The sequence below is a fragment of the Rhipicephalus microplus genome, unplaced genomic scaffold (assembly GCF_043290135.1).
Source record: "Rhipicephalus microplus isolate Deutch F79 unplaced genomic scaffold, USDA_Rmic scaffold_74, whole genome shotgun sequence".
NCBI lineage: Eukaryota > Metazoa > Arthropoda > Arachnida > Ixodida > Ixodidae > Rhipicephalus > Rhipicephalus microplus.
In genome coordinates, this window is record NW_027464647.1 from 869,404 (window position 1) to 889,846 (window position 20,443).

The 20,443-nt window shown below is 45.3% G+C and overlaps 1 protein-coding gene across 3 annotated transcripts in view; it reads left to right on the forward strand.

The window, feature by feature from the left end:
- LOC119171577 (thrombospondin type-1 domain-containing protein 7A) overlaps positions 1 to 20,443 on the forward strand; it is a 239,769-nt gene that overhangs the window by 60,648 nt on the left and 158,678 nt on the right. For all 3 annotated transcript variants that reach the window (XM_075885160.1, XM_075885159.1, XM_075885158.1), the window contains exons 3-11: positions 1,875 to 2,070; positions 4,465 to 4,687; positions 5,531 to 5,931; positions 7,160 to 7,429; positions 8,884 to 8,987; positions 11,258 to 11,422; positions 12,230 to 12,435; positions 14,784 to 14,979; positions 20,216 to 20,411. In XM_075885160.1, coding sequence (XP_075741275.1) covers positions 1,875 to 2,070; positions 4,465 to 4,687; positions 5,531 to 5,931; positions 7,160 to 7,429; positions 8,884 to 8,987; positions 11,258 to 11,422; positions 12,230 to 12,435; positions 14,784 to 14,979; positions 20,216 to 20,411 — 1,957 coding nt within the window. The remainder of the gene's footprint in view (positions 1 to 1,874; positions 2,071 to 4,464; positions 4,688 to 5,530; positions 5,932 to 7,159; positions 7,430 to 8,883; positions 8,988 to 11,257; positions 11,423 to 12,229; positions 12,436 to 14,783; positions 14,980 to 20,215; positions 20,412 to 20,443) is intronic.

Consider the following 20,443-nt stretch of genomic DNA (forward strand, 5'->3'; position numbering starts at 1 on the left):
CGTGGTGCCTGACACTTCCACAAGTACGTATTTCAATTCCAGGAATACATAAAAAATCAAATTTGCCTTCATCAGCCCTAAAACAATTGAGCTTGAGCCATCTGCACGAAATGTACAACAACCACGTGCACATATACACCGATGGTTCAACCACAGCGTCTGGTTCTGGTGGTGCGGTGGTGATTCCAGCTAGAGGAATCACTCTGCGAATCAAACTGTCACATGTCACTACGTCCACAGCGGCAGAACTTGCGGCTTTGCGTGGCGCCATAGAGTACATCAAATCCCAAAGACCTAGTAATTGGGCTGTGTTTTCCGACTCAAAACCAGCCCTACAGAGCATGCAGTCAGTCCTTCGACGAGGTTGCCATGAACAATTAGTTTACGAAGTCGTCAAGCTCATTCTCCACGTCACAGAAACAGGCCACGAAGTCAAGTTTCAGTAGATTCCTGGCCATTGTGGGATCAGTGGCAATGATTCCGCAGACAACACGGCTCGCACATCGCACCAAGGAGAACACACCCTTCCGATTCCTTTGTCAAGGACTGACGCGGCAAATCAACTTCGTCACCTGGCACGTAGTCTGAGTCTGCAGGAGTGGAACACCCCAAGCATAAGACATACGAGACTATACCAAATAAACCCTCGACTGGAACTTCGACCTCCATACGGACTTCGTCGACGTGAAGCTTCACTTTTTTGTCGCCTTTGTTTGGGCGTTGCCTTCACAAAAGCATATAGAACCCTCATCGGATTGACCGACAATGCGGAATGCGACGTCTGCTGCACCAAAGAAGACATCGACCATCTGATATGCCATTGCCCTCGATTTGCCTCTGAAAGACAGAAGCTTTCGGACGCATTGCGACAATTGGACGATCGGCCACTCTCTGTGCAGATGCTACTGGAACACCGTCATCGCCTTTCGTCGGCTCAAAAAGCAGTCAAAGCTGTCTTGTGCTTTTCGAGGACTACAGGCCTATGTGACCACCTTTAACTTTTGTGTATTGCCACCGCTGCATACGCGCCAGCCGATTGACTGACAATCCTCCTTTTTTTCTCTCTCTCTCTCTCTTTCTCTTCTCTTTCCTCTCTCTCGCATCTTTACGCCCCCTTCCTATTCCCCCAGCGTAGGGTAGCAAACCGGGCATGTGCCTGGTTAACCTCCCTGCCTTCCCTCTTATTGTTCACCCCCCCCCCCTTCTGCAGGTTGCTTCTCATGCATCCCAACAAAACACGTATTGCAGCAAAAATATATGAGAGCACTGTTTCAAACAAGCTCAGACAAATCACTCACCATGGTTGCGGTGCATATTGACCGCGGTCACACCACGTAGCCACGCATGAGTTCTTCGCAACTAATATAATCTTAGAAACTATGCAACTTATTAGTCATGATTGGCATGACAGCTCGTGCACTGAGGAATGATCTCACAGAGCTCTAATGGGTAACGTTCAGAGAACCATGCCGTAGCACCGTACTTCTAGTCTCGTATCATTGAAACTCAAAACACTTTTAACGGTTTTTATTTACGTGAGTACGGTTCTGCTCCGCCCCCCCCCCCCCCCCATGAATGCGTGGGTTCGAGGCATTTCGAAGATCGTTTCCTCACATACACTTGGTTAAGCGCTTGAGTGTGATACCAAGAGAATAAGATGCGACATTCATCTCTAGATATGCCATTGAGACATGAGGGTGAACGACAAAAGGCGGTCACATTTAAGACAAGTAAAGAAAAGAGGGAGAAGTGGAGCGGAAAGGCCTAGAAGCACATGTACGCAATTGCGCAGATGTACGCAACTGTAGGCCAGGATCGGCAAAGTTGGGTGTGCAGTGCCTGTCTTACGCGGTGCTTGCTGTTGTCGTTGACAGGTCCATGGCTTCCTTGCGTTATGGAGGATGGCTATTGCGGTCAGGGCTGGCAAGGTCGAAGCGTACGCTGTGTGGACGTGCGAGGCGACGCCGTCCGAGAACGACACTGTCACCGCCACGTCCGGCCACGCGCCGTACAGCCCTGCAGCACGGAGTGCGATGACGGCATTGGGGCTACACATCGGCAGTCCCTCAGGTGAGAGTTTCCTGCTGCGTCTCTGCTGCTGACTCCGCATCTGAAAGAATGTTGCGGCGTTCAGTAGTTAATCATATTCATTTCTCTGCAGTAATGAATGTATGGTAATTTTTATTTCTTTCATAGCGAGGGCCTCAACAGACAGTTTTAAATTAGCATACGAGAGTTTATGGGTCAGCTGACACTTCGTGCAAAGATTACGTGCCACGTGACCCAGTCTGGCACAATACTTCAATTTCAATTTCAGTTCAGTTTATTTTGAAATCACTGGAGACAGAACGAAAGTCACAAATGGTGATGCTGTAGGCCGAAAGCAAAAAGCCATTAAGGCTTTACAAAGCCGTTTGTGCCATTTGGCAAAATATGACCTGGAGTCTAAGATCATTATAGACATTATCTAATATGAAAACATGTCTTGAAGGATAATGTCAATTTTGCATTTTAAAACATGTAGAAAATGTTTAGAGGAAGCAACGGAGTAAATACATCATTGTAGGAAACTGTTTATTGTTAGCGCAAACAGTGTTCTGCAATAGTGACACTCACTACGAGCTAACACTACCAAGTGACGTGGAAGGGGACGCTCATTTTGTTGTAGCGCTATTTGTAGAGCATCGGACGGTAATCTGAAAACTTTGGGTTTAGAACCCTCCAGCACTGCAATTAAATACAACACTTACCACACCTATCATTTCTTTCACCTGATAGTCAGTTGGATTCATTTGTTTCGCTTACAAGGCTTTACGTGATCAAGAGTGAAATTTGGAATCATGCATGGTCAACGGTAAGTATTATAGGTATCAACACGGCTGACCGAACCTCGACGGTCTAATCAATTGAATTGCTTGCCAGAACTAATGTCTCAGTTACAATGCAGGAATGTTTTATTGCATTGTAACGAAAAAACAGCGAAAGGAGACAGAGACAGAAGGAGCGCACACACGAGCGCCGACTCACAACTGATTTTTATTTGGCGAAAATGAAAGCTGCAAGATATTGTTGAACGGCTTTTTTATTTTTGTGTGTATGCTATGTCATGGAGCAGCGGTGACACTGTGGCAAATAAAAATCAGCTGTGTCAGCGCTCGTTCGTGTGCCTCTACCATCTTTTTGTTCTTGCGGTCTTGTTTTTATTACAGCGCTACCAAACCAACTGGCACACCGACAAGCTTTAACAATGTTTTATATGCTGTCTGTGCACACTCTGTAACCGCATCGTGGCTATTTTGGAAGAACTCAAATATCCTTTGAAACGGTCACATAGACGTCCGTAATGCCTCACCCATTGTGTTTTACCGTGCCACGAGCGTACTTCATTGACAATTCGACACACCAAGAAACAATTTTTTAAAGCATCAGATAAATCTACCTCAGCAATATGTGCTTCATTGATTGATTGATATGTGGGGTTTAACGTCCCAAAATCACCATGTGAGTATGAGAGATGCCGTTTTGGAGGGCTCCGGAAATTTCGACCACCTGGGGTTCTATAACGTTCACCCAAATCTGAGCACACGGGCCTACAACATTTACGCCTCCATCGGAAATAGCAATATGTGCTTCAACTTTATTAATCTTGCTCGAGTGTTCTGTAGTTGATAAGTGTTTCAATGGGCTCTGTGTAAAGCTGGAACTTTTGTTTGTTTGTTTGTTTTGTTTGTTTGTTTGTTTGTTTGTTTGTTTGTTTGTTTGTTTGTTTGTTTGTTTGTTTGTTTGTTTGTTTGTTTGTTCATGCGAGGAACCTAAAATAAAAGAAGCTAAAGAAATCGCTCATGACGTCAGCCTTTGCTGCACACATATTTATAATGACGAAAGAAGAAGCAAGCTTGCAATAAGTTCCGCAAGGCTTGAAACAACAAAGCCTGATGATTCCAAGACTAATCTGGTTACTTCCAAGCTGTTTCTAGGCTTTCGTTAGCATAACTAGGTAGTTGGGTTAGTTAGATTACTTCATAGTTTTCTGGCAGCCATGGACATTTCACGCCGGCAATACCAGCTTCGTTGTTGAAATTCACCGTGAGCGTCATTTATATTCATCTTCATCTTCAATCACATTCAACTTCATCTTCGGTCATAGCTTTCTCTCGACTAGTTGCTATTGTGTTGTTTGTAAAATGTGCAATCTAGTGGGAGAGTGTCTGTCTCTTTTTCTTGAAGCTGTTTTCACGTGACACCACACAGTGGTTCTTGATTACCGACACGAAGTTCGCAGGAGCAAATCCAGGCCGCGGCGTCAGCCTTTTCGACGGAGCCGGACTTGATAGAGGCCCGTGTGCTTAAATTTAGGTGAACGTTAAAGAGCCCCACAAGCTCGAAATTTCCGGAGCTCCCCACTACAGCGTCTCTCATAATCGTGTCAAGGTTTCGGCGTGTGAGACTTGTTATCACCTGCAGATGGCAAGCCGGCGAGTGGAGTCCTTGCGACGATGTCAACGGGCGGCCGCATCTACGGAGCCAGTGCAGACCTGAAGCGCGGGACGCTGAGGGTCTTGCCCGGCGAAACGTAAGCTGCGTCTTCGAACCAGAGGCAGGACCTCCTCGGGTCGTGGACGCGGTGGCGTGCGCCCACTTGCCGCAGCCGCCTAGCGAAATGCCATGCGCCATCAGCTGCCCACAAGTGAGCGAACAAGCAAGGTCGCGTCTCCTGTGATGCATGAGAGCGATACGGAAATGCATGGATTTATTTACGTAAAATACTACCTAGATTTGGCCTCTCCTGAAGTGTTATGATAAAGTGAAAGCTTCTGGTAAATTTAAGTACATTCGCCGCATTTGAGCGCTTAACAACACTATATATTGAGCTAGTCCATGCATAACTGTTTGAAGACGTGGTGCAAGGCTTCGAAAAGAAAGAAAGATGGGATAAAAAGAACTGTTCTTGTTGTCGTTGTACCGTTGCGTCAAGTCTTTCACTTTATTTATATTTTTACAACTCATAAAAGAAGACAAACTCACGATTCTCAACACTCTTTAAGGACATAAAATTTGGAGCTTGTCTCATATTTCATGTTTGTCTCACTCTTTCATGCACGCAAAGCTCCTACCCCGTTTGAAATCATGAGGGATGGATGGATGGATGAAAAACTTTACTGGGGTCCTGAAGGGTTCCACCCCCGTTTTGTAGGGGTAGGATCGCGGGCCGCTCCCACGTAGGGACGGGGAGGCCTAGCCTCACCGCCTCATCGTGGGCCTTCTGGACAGCCATGCGATAGCTTTAACTCGAGCGTAACACGCAAGATATGTCAGCATCTTGGAGAGCCTACGTTTTGCTTTTTCTCACTGGCACCAAAAGCTACTGACAATCTAGAATGACATGGCACTTCTAGCCGCCTACGACTTTTAGCTCTCCTTACCGTTCGGATATAGGTATCAACACCAAAGTTGGTACGGCATAGCATGACTGTATAACGAGCATATTTGACTAGTCATAACATCATCTCTGTTTGCCGGTGCTTTGCAGGACTGCGTGGTCACACCGTTTGAGCCTTGGCCGGCATGTGACAACGTTACTAGCTCGAACAGTTGCAAAGTGCACGGTGTGGTTCGACGTCGTATCGTGCTCGTCGGCCCATCGAACGGCGGCGTAGAGTGCCCCGCTCTTTCCGAGACCAAAAAGTGCCCGGCGCGACCGGGCTGCCGCGAGTGGCGCAAGCGCAAATCTCGCAGGAAAGCACCCTCCACCGACTACGTGCTCCGAGTCGGGCCCTGGGGCCAGTGCCAAAGCGATTACCTCACGTCTGTACAGCCCCTGGCGACTGAGGAAGGCTCCGAGTTGCCGGTCGCTTCCCGACAACCGCAGCTGGGAACACGGCGGAGGAAAGTTGTCTGCATGGACAGCAACGGTGTCTTCGTAGACATCGGGTGAGGGCTGTTCCAGTCAACTTTATCTTCTAAACAATGCACTACTTGCGGGCAGATTAGGGCTGAATCTTTTCGTATGGGCCATATCATAGGCTTCGTCATTATTATATTTCAGAGCATAAATAAGTACTCCTTGAATTAATAATAGTTATTCTCTTGTCCTCTCTTTGAAACTAAATGTGAAATGAACTTATCTTTTCAAAAATCTGCTCTTAGCGGAGTGTAGTCTGCAGTGTTAACTCTCGACTTCTTCCCTGCATTTTCAGCGTACTCTTCTGGATACCTTAGAGCCAGTCCTAGCAAGCCTTCTTTAACATCATGGGTTGAAGTGTACTTCATATAAGACAGTCGAAGTCGACCCTTACTCTCTGACAGTTCACAATTTTATGACCTGAGCATGCGAGCTACACACAGCTATGCGTGAACGCGTATTTGTTTACTTCTCTTTCCTTCTTTCCTTCTCTGTTATTTTTGTCTCCCTTCCCCCTTTCGTCGTGTAGGGTAGCATACTGGGTTCAACCTGGTTAACTTCCCAGCCTGTCCTTTGTTTCTTTTTCTCTCTCTCTCTTTCATCACCAAAGACAGAGTGTTCGATAATACCTCGAGGCTTTACACATTATTCGTCGACCGTAATTCTTCATAACTGGTTTCTATTCTGTCATGCGATTGATGTTATATTTGAATTGTGATAAATGAAATATTTCCATCATTTACGGAGGGGTTTGAGATAGGAGGCCGCAACGCACAGCCTAGTAATCTGAGGCACACAGCATGACAGATTTGGTAACTTTCTTTTATTAAGCAGCGAAGAGCAGCTGGTGTATAATAGAGCGCTCTCCAGTTAAATACTATGAATCATTGCGTTACGTCATTGCCTCTACCCCTTCTACTCACATTCCTCTGTCTATAGTAACCAGTAGGGCCGTACTGGTTAACTTGCGTTATATTTATTCCGCTTTTCTTTTTAATATTTATCTTATTGAGCTGCAGTAGTTCTTTCTGAAATATGCACATTACATTGCCAAAGCGGATGCAATTTTTATGTACGTGCCAAGGATACGTTTTCTCGTAAATCGAGCCTGCGGGCAAGACAGAAAATTAGTGTCCGACTGCATCTTTGCTGAAGAAAACGATGTCCAGATTGCATTAGTACAGTGACTGTAATTGCGTGTTTTTATTCGGTGCTTTTCTCCAATGCACAGGCGTTTTATCTCTTGAAAACATACAGGAAATGCAGGCAAAGCGATGGTAAGCAGCGTCCGCTTCCGCACGAAGCCGAGTCGTGCGTCGTGCCCGTAGACTGCGGCGTCTCCCCGTGGTCTCCGTGGCAGCTGGAGCACGAGGGCTGCCAGCTGGACAGCGGAGAAACTTGGCACGGTGGTCAGCGGCTTAAACGCCGCATGCGATACGTGCAGCAACTTCCTTACGGCGCTGGAAGGCCCTGCCCACCTTTGGTTGAGACAGCGCTCCAGCAAGATCGACTGCCGCTGTGTTCCAGGTGGGGTGCTCATGACCTACAGAAGCAGTGAACTTGCATTACCGCACAGTCACAGCGGAGCTCACTCGCTTTCAATAACCAAATCAGTGAATGAGTTGTAACAAGCGACCTGTATACAGTACGGTCATGTTTGTGTGCTTTTACATGCACATTGCAAATGAGCTCCGTAGAATCCCGCAAGGTGGTGACAGCGCTATGAAAAAGATACCTGACGCGCACCTGCAGACAACCACCCCATTTGGTTTCGTGCTACAAACGGGTAGTTGTCGGCAAGTCCCTTTCTACATGCGTGCGCGTGTGTGTCGTGTGTATGTGTGTGCGTTGTGTGTGTACTTTTTTTGTTTGTTTGCCGCACAACTCTAAAAAGGGACTTTGATTGCAGTGGTGGAGCAGGGTACAGAAGACGTCCTAAATGTGCGAGGGCTGACATGTCATTGCATTGCACAGGTATCGAGCTTTAGTTACTGCACAGCAAAATCTATGGACCTGTTTTGTAGGGAGCAGCAGTAAACGAGACCAAGTGAAAAGGTGTGCATTCGAGCTCGGCAGCTTTCACGTGTTTGCCTACGTTTCAGGTCACTCAGGGTAAATAACTATTAAGTAAAAACCGCGCTTCCAGACGAAAAACGAATCATGGCGTATTTGTTCTCCTAATACCAGAACATCGGAAGTTTCCACAAATTGCAGCTTAGCTGCGCCCGCTGTAACTCTGATTTCTCGCTCAACTTCAGACAAAGGGGAATTTTTAAGTACCTTGTGTGCTTCAAAGTTTGCGCGAGGCTCGTATGACAAACACTACCGGCAGACGCCAAACCTTTGCCAGTGGTTGGCGAGGTTGCGGCAAAAAGATGCTGACTGAAACTTGCTGGCTGGCTTTCGCGCAAAGGAAATGTTTTCGCATGCATGACGAAACTTTTCGACCGTGATGCGGGCCTGTTGGCGACAGCCTTTTCCCTCGTGTCGGGCCCTTTACGACCCGCATATTTCTTGCTATGCAGAAAGTGCTTGAAAGAGCGTTTTCCGTTTCACTTTATTTTGATATCATCGAAAATTTTAAGTGACATTACATAAGTGGTGAATACGCGTTCGTTACACATCAGTAAGCCATCACAATTGTATACGTGTGTGTTATTAAACATGGCTCTCATGAGTAATATGGATAGATATTTTCATAAACTGTATAAAAGCAGCATGCAGTAATAGTGAACAATCATGAATAATACGAGTAGATATTTCCATAGACAGTATAGAAGCAGCATGCAGTGATAGTGAAAATGACATCTAGCGTGTTTTATTCCCACAAAAGGATTGGTTATTTTGCGAAGGTAGATGTGCTGGCCAAGACAGTGATACGGCGAGGTCTGTCTTAATATGTCTGCTGCCACATGAATAAATGCGTGTGTGCTTCAGACAACCTTGTGACTTTATTTTGCTTTCTTTATTGGCGCGCACAGTTTCAGCTGGACTACGTCCGAGTGGGGTGCTTGCGTTCCTGTACCTGGCGCTCTCTGCAATGGTGGCACTCGACGCAGGAACGTCACATGCATTAGGACCAAAGGTAGCGTTCTTAAGTGTCGAAATGAAAGTTCGCGTCGGAATGAAGCTGCTAGGCAACGTGGCTGACAGGTTGGGACTACTTGTCTCGACGTGGGAGCGGCCCGCTACGTACTAGTTCATGCCCCGATGGACCTAAATAGTTTTTTTCATACCATACCAATCGCTTATTCCTGTTAGTATTTTTGGTAGTATATGCGCAAAAATAATGTCTAAAAAAGAAGCTTATGAACTCGTAGCACTGCTTACAGTGCAATGCATAGCCAAGAGATCGGAAAAATATTGGAAACTGCCTTCAGTGAATCTTAGAAGTGTGGCAGCTTGGGCTAGTTGGTATGGCATGACGATAGTTATAGCGCGAGAACAAAACGACGACACAGAGACAAACAAGACACGAAAGACACGAGCGCTAACTTCCAACCTGTCAGTAACCTGTAACCTGTAACTTCCAACCTGTCAGTTAATCGTTGGGGACATACGGGGTCAGCTTCTGGCGCTTCTGTTTGACAAGCGACAGCGTGAGATGAAAACACGAGGAAGAAAAAATGGACCGGAACTCAAAATAATACACATTACAAAGAATGTTTCAAGCTCAATTTTTCGCGTAGCCACTTGACAACTATGAAGTACGTCGAACTCTCGCAAATTTTTCCTTATGCTGGGCATGCCATTAGGACACCCAGGGTGTGTTCACAATTGGATGTTACAAAGTAAAACCTTGTCTGGATTAAGTATACCGTTTCGCTAAGGGTGACAGTGATGCTAGTCCAAGTTATTACGGCACACACTTATTAGTGCGTTGAGGCATCGTCGGCTTTACCACTCCTGTGCGCAGCAGAAAGCAAGCGCTGACTCACAGGATCCAGGCCTTCATTAGTATACAGTTCGCATAAGTGTATTAGGTTTTGGAGATTCGGATACGGTACATATCAATCCCAGCTATACGAATAAGCAAAATTACCAGAAAGCACGACTATATATACCAGATAATACGTATAATGACTGTACATAGCGATTCAGTAATGTTGCTACCGGCGGTGCATTTGCACTATAGTTGGTCATCATAACGATCGTTCGTGTTATCTATGGGTAGTTCATAGGGATTAAGAGAACTAAAACTAACCGCCTGCGCATAGGATGAGTGCACCCATATCTCAGCTATTTCTTCTTACACATCAAGCAGGCGCATTACTATTTATCGTCGTACACTCGTAATATTTCCGAAGCACGTCAGATACGATGCAATCAGACGATAGTTCCGGTTCTCTCGGCAATGAACTTAGGTGTGTCGTGGCAACGCATAACTTTGCCCTTTTCAAAATGCCTTCTACCGGCGTGTAAATAGTGATTAACAAAAGTATTTGCGTCATTTCCCTGACACAGGAGCTGTGCGCCATGATGTGTTTTGCATGTAGACGCTTAGCAGGAATACTAATGCATGTACGCAAAATACTCGTGCCAGTAATGGGGTCATAGCGCTGATTTGGCTCCGGCATTATACTGAATGAAAGAAGCTCGACGTGAAACTTTTGACTATTTTATTGGTTTTGAGAGCTGACGCATGGTGGCATTTTGGAGAAGTTGTGATTCTCCGGGGATTTTCGATGCCAAGACAGCGTGATTACGAAAAGGGTGGTGCGTCTTAAAGGGTTCGTGAGAACCAATTTTTGCTCTTAAGCCGTGCTATGTGCGTTAATCCTTGGGTATTAGACAACAAGCTGGTAAAATTTCAGCGCGTTCGGTCGAGAACTTACTTGATAACGAGCATATTTATAAACGCCTAAGTGCCCCCACAGTCTGCAACGCTGGCGCACTCGTAAACCATGTTGTAAAAGCCACTAGCGTTGCTGGTGTCTGTGTTCCGGCCAACTAATCTGTTCTGTGGTTATCTGTGCGTGCAATGGAGCTATTAGACCTTGCTCAAGTTGGGAATTAAAAAGTGAGAGATTTTCAGCGGCTGAAACTTACGTGGAAGACCACGGTTCCACTCTGTAAGACACATGATGTCACACACTCGCCATAACAAACTGGCAGTAGTCGGTGGTGTGCGTGGTTTACAGCCGGTGACTTCTAGGGCTTCTCTTGCATTGAAATGCTCCTTTCAAGTCCATTTTTTCGTAAATGCACAGGTACAATGTACCCTCTACTTCTATGTTTAGCAGAAAACAGCGATTTGGTGGGTGATTGTGTCATGATTCCTTAATTATGTGGCGAGTGTGCAGCCGCCGAAGGCTGGTCCGGTAACTTCGGTTTCTCTAACTTCTGTGAGCCCAGACTGGACTCCGGTGCCAAGCTATCTGTGCACTTTTCTTCCGCGGCCATCACTGCAAGAGGAGTGCCGAGTGCCGTGCCCCGTGGACTGCCAGGTGTCCCATTGGTCAGCCTGGGGACAGTGTCTGCCCCTCATACGTGGATCGCCTTTTCCAGCTCCTGAAGAAGGTAAGTGAAGATGACGTTAATATGCGGGAATTCATTTCATGCCCTACTATACCCTGCTGCCACTATACTGCTCTCACACTGGATGAGATGAAGATCATAACATAGTTTAACGAAAACGTGGGCAATAATTATCGCCGTAAACCATAAGGGCTATAGGGTTGCAGGCATCTCCTGTCGCCACGGTGTGTCATGTAGTCCAGGTCATCATAAAAACGGGAATTCGCGGCAATGGGTATACATAGCATTACTCACCACTGGTCCACTGAAAATGGTCGCTACAGTTATAGCCTAACAAATAGCCGACGAGTTCTGTGGAGCGGAAACGCACTTCCTGACATGCCGCTGGCAAGTGACACCGGACAAGTAGGGATGAGAAAGAAGTACCGTCTAAGATAAGCTGCATTCTATCGCAGTTTTATGGTGACGTCATGGAGCGGGAACACCCTTCCCACACGCTCGGTTCCAGGCTTGGTGGCCCCACTAGTGCCTCATCGCAGAAATCTCTCTCAAAATACTGCGTGCTTGGCCCCTTCCCAGGTTTCATGTGGGTGTATCTGAAATACCCTTTCCTACGTGCTTCTATCCTCCCCAGTTTTTTTATTATTATTGAACAAAGAGTTCAACCCACGATGAGAACACTACTGCGGCGTCACCACCATTCGACTCCCCACGGAAGTCCAAAGAGACGAAACACGAAGCCGAAATCTGGGAAATATTAAAGCTTCACCTAATGATAATGATGATGATGATCATAATTTTAAGAAACACAGGTATTGTAGCACGAAGTTTTGCGCAATTCCTTTGCAGGTTACCGAGTCCGCACACGGCGTGTACTGACGGCGCCCTCTCGTGGCGGTGCGAATTGCCCGCACCTGAAGGAGGTTGAGAGCTGCGATCGAGCCGTGCTGTCTCATTGGGAACTCCAGCCGTGGGGTCCCTGCAAGCCCCTCTCTGAAGGAAACTGCGGCGACGGCGTACAGACGCGAGACGCAAGATGTGTTTTCTTCAACGGAGTACGATGCCCTTTCATTCATTCAATCTGACTTGATTAACAGTAGCGCCTTGTGTCAATATTTATGCAACGATTACGTACCCGATTAAATAAGTAACATACGTGAGAATAATAGTCACAGTAGAGATTAAAAGATTAATCTCTTAATCTTCTCTAAATGTTTGTATATATATATATATATATATATATATATATATATATATATATATATATATATATATATATATATATATATATATATATATGTTTGTATATATGTAGTACATGTGTGTATATATAAGGTTACTATTGTTAGTATACGTTTTTACTTATCAAATTGTTGTCATTTATGCCTACTTTATTTCACTTACTTATCTGCTGTGAGTTTTTTTCCTTGCTGTTTTACATTGCTTCCGTTATGTAGATATCCACTCCCCTCTGTGATGACCTCGGGCCCTGAGGGTACAGTAAGTAAATAAATAAATAAATAAATAAGTAAATAAATAAGTAAATAAATAAGTAAATAAATAAATAAATAAATAAATAAATAAGTAGCGTGGTCTAAGGCTCTCAGTCGGGGTAACAAAAACTTAGCCTACAACACGACTCTTCAGAGAAAGAAAAATAAGAAATGATAAAAAAATGGAGTGAATACCCAGACTAGCTGTTCGTAAAAAGCTTTGAAGGAATATTTTTATGTACCCTGCTTTACAGCACTTTTGGTTTTCATTCTGAACAAGGCTTTTTTCACGAAAACCACCCCGCTGTGGTGATCTAGCGGCTAAGGTACTCGGCTGCTGACGCACAGGTCGCGGAATCGAATCCCGGTGGTGACGGCTGCATTTTTTTTTTTATGGTGGCGAAAACGCTGTAAGCCTGTGTGCTCAGATATTGGTGCACGTTGAAGGACCCCAGGAGGACGAAATTTTCAGAACGCTCCACTACGGCGTCTCTCATTATCATAAGGTGGTTTTGGGACGTTAAACCCCACATATCAAACAATAAGTTCTTCGTGAAAACATGAAATTTATATTTATTTTGCTCGACTCTTCTACGGCCAGAGTCTATGTTTCTACTTTTACCACGTTGCATACTAAACAAAAAAAGTTTAGGCTGAAACCTTGACTTAGAAAGCGCACGGTGAAAAGAAGCGCTAAGGTTCCGAAATGCGTGTCTGCAATGGAGAAAAGGTAATTTAGATAAATTCAAAGATTTCGAGCATTTGAGGTATTTCTGGAATAAACAATGGTGTTTATCTCGCCAGTTAGAGGTCACTTATACCAGATTGCGCTGTGCAGTTCCACAACTAAATTATTACCTTATCAAAGCTCGACTCAAGGCGTTACCGCTGTGCATTTGGTGCAACAAAATTGAAACAATTGAACATTTCTTTTTATTCTGTCATCGTTATTCTTATTAGAGAAAAAAATTTTTAGTAGCCCCAGTACAAAATTTAGGAATACAAGTAAATCTACCAGTAATTTTATCACTTGGCAGAACTTCATTTGGTTACTGCCACAGGGATATATTCTCCACTGTGTTTGAGTACATCAACGCAACTAAAAGATTACCATGCTAGTGAACCCTAACTTTTTCAGATCTTTAGTTTATAAATCATAGCTATGTCTGTCAAAAACAAGAGATGGTTTGACCGTTTGCTCAGCAAACTTTTTTTTTGAAGTATTATTTTTAAACTACTTTTTCACATTGGCTTCATTTTCATTTTAGTTTCATTTAAGTATCCTGCCACCCGGTTCTTGGCCCATCCCCCTCTGTGGGTGAGCGCAATCCTTCAGAGATCATCAGCATCAGCATCAAACGCTGCCATGTTAACTAGGGTCACGTCCGCTTGTGTGCACTATTCTCATGGGATGGTGACTTGGACGAAGGCAGCAGTGGGCGTGTTCAAGATGAAACTCTTTATCTGGCCGGAACTTGTGACTGGCAAGTGAAAACCCAAAGTGCGGCAATACACACTGCGCACTGATAGCGGCGTAATCTTAACTAACAGAGTGATACCATTGATTGATTTGTGGGGTTTAACGTCCCAAAACCACCATATGATTATGAGAGACGCCGTAGTGGAGGGCTCCGGAAATTTCGACCACCTGGGGATCTTTAACGTGCACCCAAATCTGTAACAGAGTGATACCAGACAATCGTGAAGCTTCACGAAAGGTGGCTAATGTCACCCTTCAGTGGGGCCACATAGTGTTCTAGTGTGGCACTAGGACAATAAAACTAGGCGTACTTCCTCATAAGCTTCTTTGTTAGGAGACCTTGCTGGGCAGTCAGCTATCATTTGAAGCCCTGTCTGTCTTTCCTCCTCCCCCCCCCCCCCCCCTCTTGTCTTTTTCTTCCGCGAGGCAGAAAGTGGTTGACGATGCACACTGCATCATCTACGAGTCACCGATAATGAAGGAGCGCGAATGTACGGTGCCGTGTCCGGACGACTGCGCTCTGTCCGACTGGTCGCAATGGTCATCTTGCTCCTCTCTGTGTGCCGAGCGGCTGGACTACGGCGTCCAGTTCCGAAACCGCTCGATACTCGGACACGCCGGAAAAGGTGGGTACCTCTGCATTCAGGAAAAAAATAAAGAAGTTACCAACGACCCGGCTGGCAGCACGGTGCGACTAAAAGAACAGATGAATGTTTCCTTCTTGAACTTCAAAGCTTTTTTTTTTTTTCGGAGGAAAATCTACTCATTTCTGCTTGCAGTAATATTATATAGAGCATTTACGTGCCAAAACCACGATATTATGGGGAAGCATGACGTAATGGGGAATTCCAGAAATTAACGAGCACTGGCTTCACTCTACACGGGCTTCGAACATTTCGCCTTTGTTGAACCGTAGTTTGCTAAAATTAACTAGAGAAGACTTTCGCGCTGCGATCGTTCAGAGACCATGGTAATTATGGATAGTGCATAGATTTCCCTAGTCTTCGGGCTTGCGGGCTTCGAACGTGCTTGCGGCTTTGTTTATTGCTTTGTTTTCGTTTTGTTTCGAAGTAAAAAATGAACCGTTTTGTACTTCGCGACTCGATTTGAATTGGTGAGCCTAAAATGTTAAGGTGGTGAAATTCAACTGCTTAACATTTGCCGATTGTCGCCTCGTGATAAAGCAGCTCCAAGTCACCTGAAGCCAACCGGAGCCGAGAGTACGAATATTAGACAATTTCGTGTACTACCCATCATTCCCATGCACCCTGAAGGGCCGTGTATTGCAACGCCCATAGACACTCGTGCCAGAGCTCCCTCTAGTGTATTTATAGAAAACTCTATGCATCGAACAGCGTCCGCCAGAGTCAGGATCGAACTCACGACTCGAGATGCGAAGTGCGGAAGAAAAAAAAAACAGGGAAATTCCGGAGAACAGACTGTTTCTTTTTCCGCGTAGTTTGAAAAACTGACTGAAATTCCCATGGGTTAAGTGTACTAAAATAAAGCTTTTGCGACACCCAGCGCAGAACGTGAAACCAAAACATCGCAGATGATACCAAAACACCAAACGACGGCTGACCATTCACTATGAACATCACGTATAGTCAGCTTCAGCGTCAGCTTAACTTATCTTAACATCGTTTCGTCGTTCGGCCGTGGTCGTGATGGGGGCGACTCGTGATGTTTTCGTGCTCGCTATTAGAGAGCTTTAGTACTGCGTACGCTGCGTACGTGGCGGCGTTGCGTACGTAAGGACGCCACGTTCTGCGTAGCGCGCATGCGCAGACCGCAACGCACACGTATCACGTTACGTACGCAGCCGCTACGTACGCACGCATGAGATGCGTGCGTGCGTACGTATGAGCTGATCGCGCCGCTCTCGAACAAGTTCGCGACAGCGCAAGACTTCGTTTTGCGAAATGGCGGCATCGAAGGCAAGCACCGACCGGCTCTGTGGCTTAAAATATGGCCATAATCTGGCTATAACACTTGGATTGGCTCACATTGGCTGTCAACAACACGTGCTTCTATTTTGATCTACCAGATGGCGCAACACGCTTCACGCTCGTTACGTACGCGGGTACTACGGCGTACTAAAAGCCGATTAGTGGCAAACGACGCCACGTAACGCAAGGCGCTTGCGTGATGCGTACGTAGCACCATTCCGCACTACTAAAACTCTCTATTGTCAAGTTTTAAGTTTCCCTTGTACACTTCTGCCGCCAGCGGCGGACGTCTGATTATAAAGCCGTGTGCAAGCAGATTCTGCAATGGTTGGGCTAACTTCTCATGTGGATGTACTTCACGGTCGAAGAGACGGGTGGCGGGAAGCGGGGACTCGCTCTCTGTAAGCACTGCAACAGCAGCTACGTTTTTCCCAACGCAACTTCTTAACATGCATCATTGCTACAGATGCAGCCAGTGATACTGACTCTGACTAAGAGTTTGCACTTCGTCTTTTTAACATATTAAATAATGTTTCCACAGTCGAAGTCACCACAAAGCAAATACCTTTTTGGTTCTTTTTTTTATCTCCTATAACAATTCTGGGAAGCCGCACCAGTCCACAAAGTGCTAACTTAATTCGCGATATTGCTTCTGGCCTGCTATCGATCTGTCGAATGCTGTATTCGTTTGTGAAAAGAGAGGAGGCATTTATTTTCTGGTATTTACTGAATAAATGTTACTGCTTTTGACGTTTGGCAATAAAGTATTAGCATATGGCAATTAACTATTGCCATATGTCAAAAAAATTAATTTCATTCATTTTCATTTTTCCAAAATTTCGGAAAAAGAAGGGTAGACAACTGGTTTTTTTTTTCGACTGCTCAAAATTTTCGGAAATTTTGCATCTCTACCCACGGCCCGTGGTTCAGCAGCCGGGTTTTCGATTTAGTTTCAAGCTTCTGTCAGGTAGATAATTTGATTTTGAGATGACTTGCGGATTTGGAAATGCGTGCCATAAAACTAACGTAGGATATTGTTGCTTAGCTGCCCTTTTGTACGACACGTAGCCTAATGCATACATATGTAAGCATACGGTGCGCCGAAATTAATTATAACGCGCGGACAATAAACACAAAGAAGTATAGGGAATGGTATTTATAGTTAATATGATATAAATCTGAAGAAAGTAAACTGATTGAAAAAAATGATACCACCCGCAAGACCGAACCTGCCACTTTCGGATCCAAATGTTGTAAGTTTGGTGGCGATGGCCTTTTGTATAACTTGTGTTGACGCAATCAACGAGGGACGCAGACGGTCAATTTTCGCGCTTCATGAGACGTCTAAAACTTTCCCTCTATTACCTGGTCGATAGAGGCTCGTACAGCTGTACCAATAACGTGCGCTTCTGAAGTAAGACCGAACAAACGCGAGAAAAGAAAACGTTCGCGCTCTTGGCGCTCTCTCGAGGTTGGCGTCCGAATTCTCGGATCGATAGCTTTCTCTCGCGCAAAGAGATGGCAGCACCGCACAGACCTCGTAACATGGATTCTTGTCATTTTCTCCGGTTTGCAGGAATTCGGTTTCAAACACGGAGGAAGGAATTCCTTCCTCCGTGGTTTCAAATGAGAACGGGCTAGTTCACGCCCCGACAGACATAAATAAAGTTGTTCTATACCATACCGAAAGCGACTGCCGTCAGCCGGTTGATTTGGCTTAGGGCTGGTGTTCCGTTGTGCTATTGTTTACCTTTTAGTTCACTGAACGTAATCATGAAACACTGAGCGCATCTTTGAAAGCATTGAGTTGTGTTTCCGTCCCACTTATTTTTCTGTACAATAAGTTTTGCAACCTCCGCTCGACCACATTCTCGTAATTAAGTACGCAACTGAAGTTCATAAAAGGTGTTAAATACCAATTCTTAAAATGACAGGAATATTGTAATGTAGTTAACTTCTACAAGTCTGCTTTTTTTCTTATTAATTGAAATTTACGAGCAGCTGAAGAAAATGAAAGTGGCTATTAATATTTATTTTGGATAGATATTTAATCATGAGCCACAAGCATCTCTCGCATTGTCTGCGTGTAGTACGAAACCCCAACGGGATATATCCAACAAAAATTTATGTAGTAACTGGGGGGAGAAATAACACCAATCCTTCATCGAAACGCCGTGTTAGGCCATATCAAGCTTTTAATGGAACAGCTTCAAACACAGCAAAGGTGTTAAGGTTATCGCATCTGGAAAATTCGAAGGGCCGACACCAGTTAGCACATCTTTTGAATCGCGTTGCTTTTGAGACATGCCTTAACTTATGCCTTCGAAGTGCTAAACTTCAAAAGTATCACGAAGGTTTCAGCATCCTGACGGGCTTTGTGCGGGAGAATGTACTTTTAAAAAAAATAAATGGTGTGTTACACGATGCACAACATAAATGATAAAGGAAGCTCGCGGCAGTCAACAGCAGGCTTCTTGTTTCTCCGCATCGCCTCACGTTCAATGGGAAGTGACATGTCAGAACCAGGTGACTTGTTTTCAACATTGTCAGCATTATTAGAATAATAAAGCCAGTTCAACAAGCAAGGCAATAAGTAGCTGCCATTTTATTGCTACATACTCCTTTGAGATGAAAATTTTCTTGTTGGCTGGGTGTCGCTAAAGCAATGGCTTTGACAAGCTGTCAGGTTTTCAACGCTGCAACTGCGTATACGTTTGCGCGCATAGTGTGGTACGAAGACCTGTCGCAATCATGTGGCAGTATGCGATACTGGGTGCTTGCGTCTCAGGCCCTGATTGGCTGCGGCAAAAGTGGGCATCTTCGGGCAGAGGATATCTGTCAAGACGCGTTCATCCGGGCAAGTAGCCACTGATTTTCCGCACATGCAGCTTTCCGGACTCGCACTCGGTATGAACCCGTGTTCGGCCTTACAAAAAGGCAGAACCACTGGTCAAAATGTTGACTCCAGAGATACGCTGTATCTGAAAATGTTTTAAGAGGTGAAAATGCCTGAGGCCAGAGTGCATAAATTTCATCATCATCAGCCCTCTACGCCCACTGCAGGGTGAAGGCCTCTCCCATGATCCGCAAATGAGCCTGTTCTCCTGCTTTCTGCTGCCATGTTATACCTGTGAAATTTTTAGGCGCATCAGCCCACCTAACTTTCTGTCTCCCCCTCGTGCATTTGCCTTCTCTGGCAATTCAGTCAGTTACCCTTTATGACCAGTGGTTGTCCTGCCTACGCTGTACGTGCCCGGCCTATGTCTATATATTTCTTCTTCTTGACTTTCACTATGATATCCTTAACCCTGGTTTGTTCCCTGAGGCACTCTGCTCTCTTCTTGTCTCTTAAGGTTACACCTACCCTTTTCCTTTCCATCGCTCACTGCGTCGTCCATAATTTTAGCTGAACCCTCTATTTTAGCCTCCAGATTTCTGCCCCATAGGTGAGTACCGGCAAAATGCAGCTGTTATATAACTTCCTCTTTGGAGTGAGTGGTAATCTACTATTCATGATTTGAGAATGCTTTCCGAATGCGATCCACACCATCCTTATTCTTCTAGTTATTACACTCGTGGTTTGGCTCCGCGGTTACTATCGTGTCAGAAGTAGACATATTTTTTTAACAACTTTCAGTGTATCCTATTGCAAAGCAATGTTTTTTGCCGAAACTGTTGCGCATTACTTTAATTTTATGTGCATGTTGAAGATCGCCAGGTGGTCGAAATTTCTGGAGCACTTCACTACTGCGTTTCTCACAATCATATCGTGGTTTTGGGACGTTAAACTCCAACACTTAATATTGAGAATTTTTTCGCCTCTGCAAGGCTTCATCATCCCTTGAACATGCCATGATGTACCCTATGAAACGCCTACCACCGGGTTAAGCTGATCTCTGTGTTGAAACTCCAGGTGGTGCCCCGTGCCCCAGAAAATCTGAATTGTCGGAGAAGGAAGACTGTAACATCGTGCGCTGCTCCGGCATGTACTGGAAGACCGACCCCTGGGAAAAGTGCGTCGCGGAGAACGCCACCAGCCGCTGTGGCCGCGGAAAACAAAACCGCGCCGTCAAGTGCTTCTTCAAAGAAAACAAAGTATCCGACAAGAAGTGAGTTGGCGCGATGGCGTAAGACTTCTGTT